The sequence below is a fragment of the Dipodomys spectabilis genome, unplaced genomic scaffold, assembly GCF_019054845.1.
Source record: "Dipodomys spectabilis isolate Male_0828 unplaced genomic scaffold, ASM1905484v1 ptg000316l, whole genome shotgun sequence".
Taxonomy (NCBI): domain Eukaryota; kingdom Metazoa; phylum Chordata; class Mammalia; order Rodentia; family Heteromyidae; genus Dipodomys; species Dipodomys spectabilis.
In genome coordinates this window covers 308,699-309,764 of record NW_024870993.1, presented here as the reverse complement: position 1 = coordinate 309,764, position 1,066 = coordinate 308,699, and the positions used below count along the sequence as shown (strand labels likewise).

General features: G+C 46.2%; 1 protein-coding gene across 1 annotated transcript; it reads right to left on the bottom strand.

Moving 5' to 3' along the window:
- Nucleotides 1–204: 204 nt before the first annotated feature.
- Nucleotides 205–834, bottom strand: LOC122127873 (endogenous retrovirus group K member 6 Pro protein-like). Its single transcript, XM_042702168.1, has one exon. The coding sequence runs from the start codon at nt 832–834 to the stop codon at nt 205–207; it is 630 nt and encodes a 209-aa protein (XP_042558102.1).
- Between the last annotated feature and the right edge of the window lie 232 nt (nt 835–1,066).

Below are 1,066 nucleotides of genomic sequence, written 5' to 3'. Positions count from 1 at the left end.
ATTACAAAAATGGGAGTGTTCCACGGAGATGTGGTGGGTTCAATGTGGCCTGCAGCAAGCTGTTCCTGTACTGTAGCTGTAGTACCTGTAACTGTAGTAGCTGTAGCCAGTTTTTCAGAGGACAAAGGCCATTGATCAACCCATACAGGCTCAGTCCTTTTCCAGGATATTTTGTCTGCATGGAGTACAGGCATGTCAACGGCCCTAGGATAAATTTTTATAGCCCATACGGAAAGGAATGATTTTTACCTCCACCTGAATGGGTTCTTTAGGGCCTTGAGAATGTTTTCCTAAGCCTTGTCCAGGGTAAAAGCCCTGGTTAAGCATCTGTTGAGTAACCAATTCATTTGGACTATACATTATAAGCTTCATTTGGGATAAAATATCACGTCCCCACAAGTTAACCAGGAGGGTCTCAACCACGTACAGCTGGACTGTGCCCTTATTTTTTGCTCCACCTTCCCAGGTTAAAATTTTGGAGCTCTGTAATGGGTTAGAGGTTTGTCCATTACCTTTAAGGTGAGTCATGGAAGGGGTAAGGGGCCAGGATGGGGACCAGTCTCTTTTAGAAATAATTGTAGCATCAGCACCCATATCCATAAGGCCTTCAAATTTTTCCCCATCCAATTTTAGCTTGAAGAGAGGCCGGTCCTGAGTAATCTCCTGGACCCAGTAAGCATCTGAAGACCTAAAGCCTCTGGATCCTCTCTTTTGTGTAAGGCTAGGGTTTGTCTTATCAAGGGGAAGCAATATTAATTGAGCAATTCTTTGTCCAGGAAAAACTTTTGACTGGCCCCTGAGAAGCAGTAGCCAGTAACTTAATCTCTCCCTCATAGTCCTTGTCAATAACCCCAGGGGAAATACTAAGGCCCTGAAAAACAGCACTACCACACCCCAGAATGAGACCAAAGGTGTTTGGGGGCGGTGGGCCAAACACTCCTGTGGAAAGAATCTGATTTCCTAACTCGGGGGTCAATATTGTGTGGGAGGAGGCACAGAGGTCCAATCCTGCACTTCCTGTGGTTGCCCATATGAGGGCGCTGATGGTGCGTGAGGGGTCACTTGG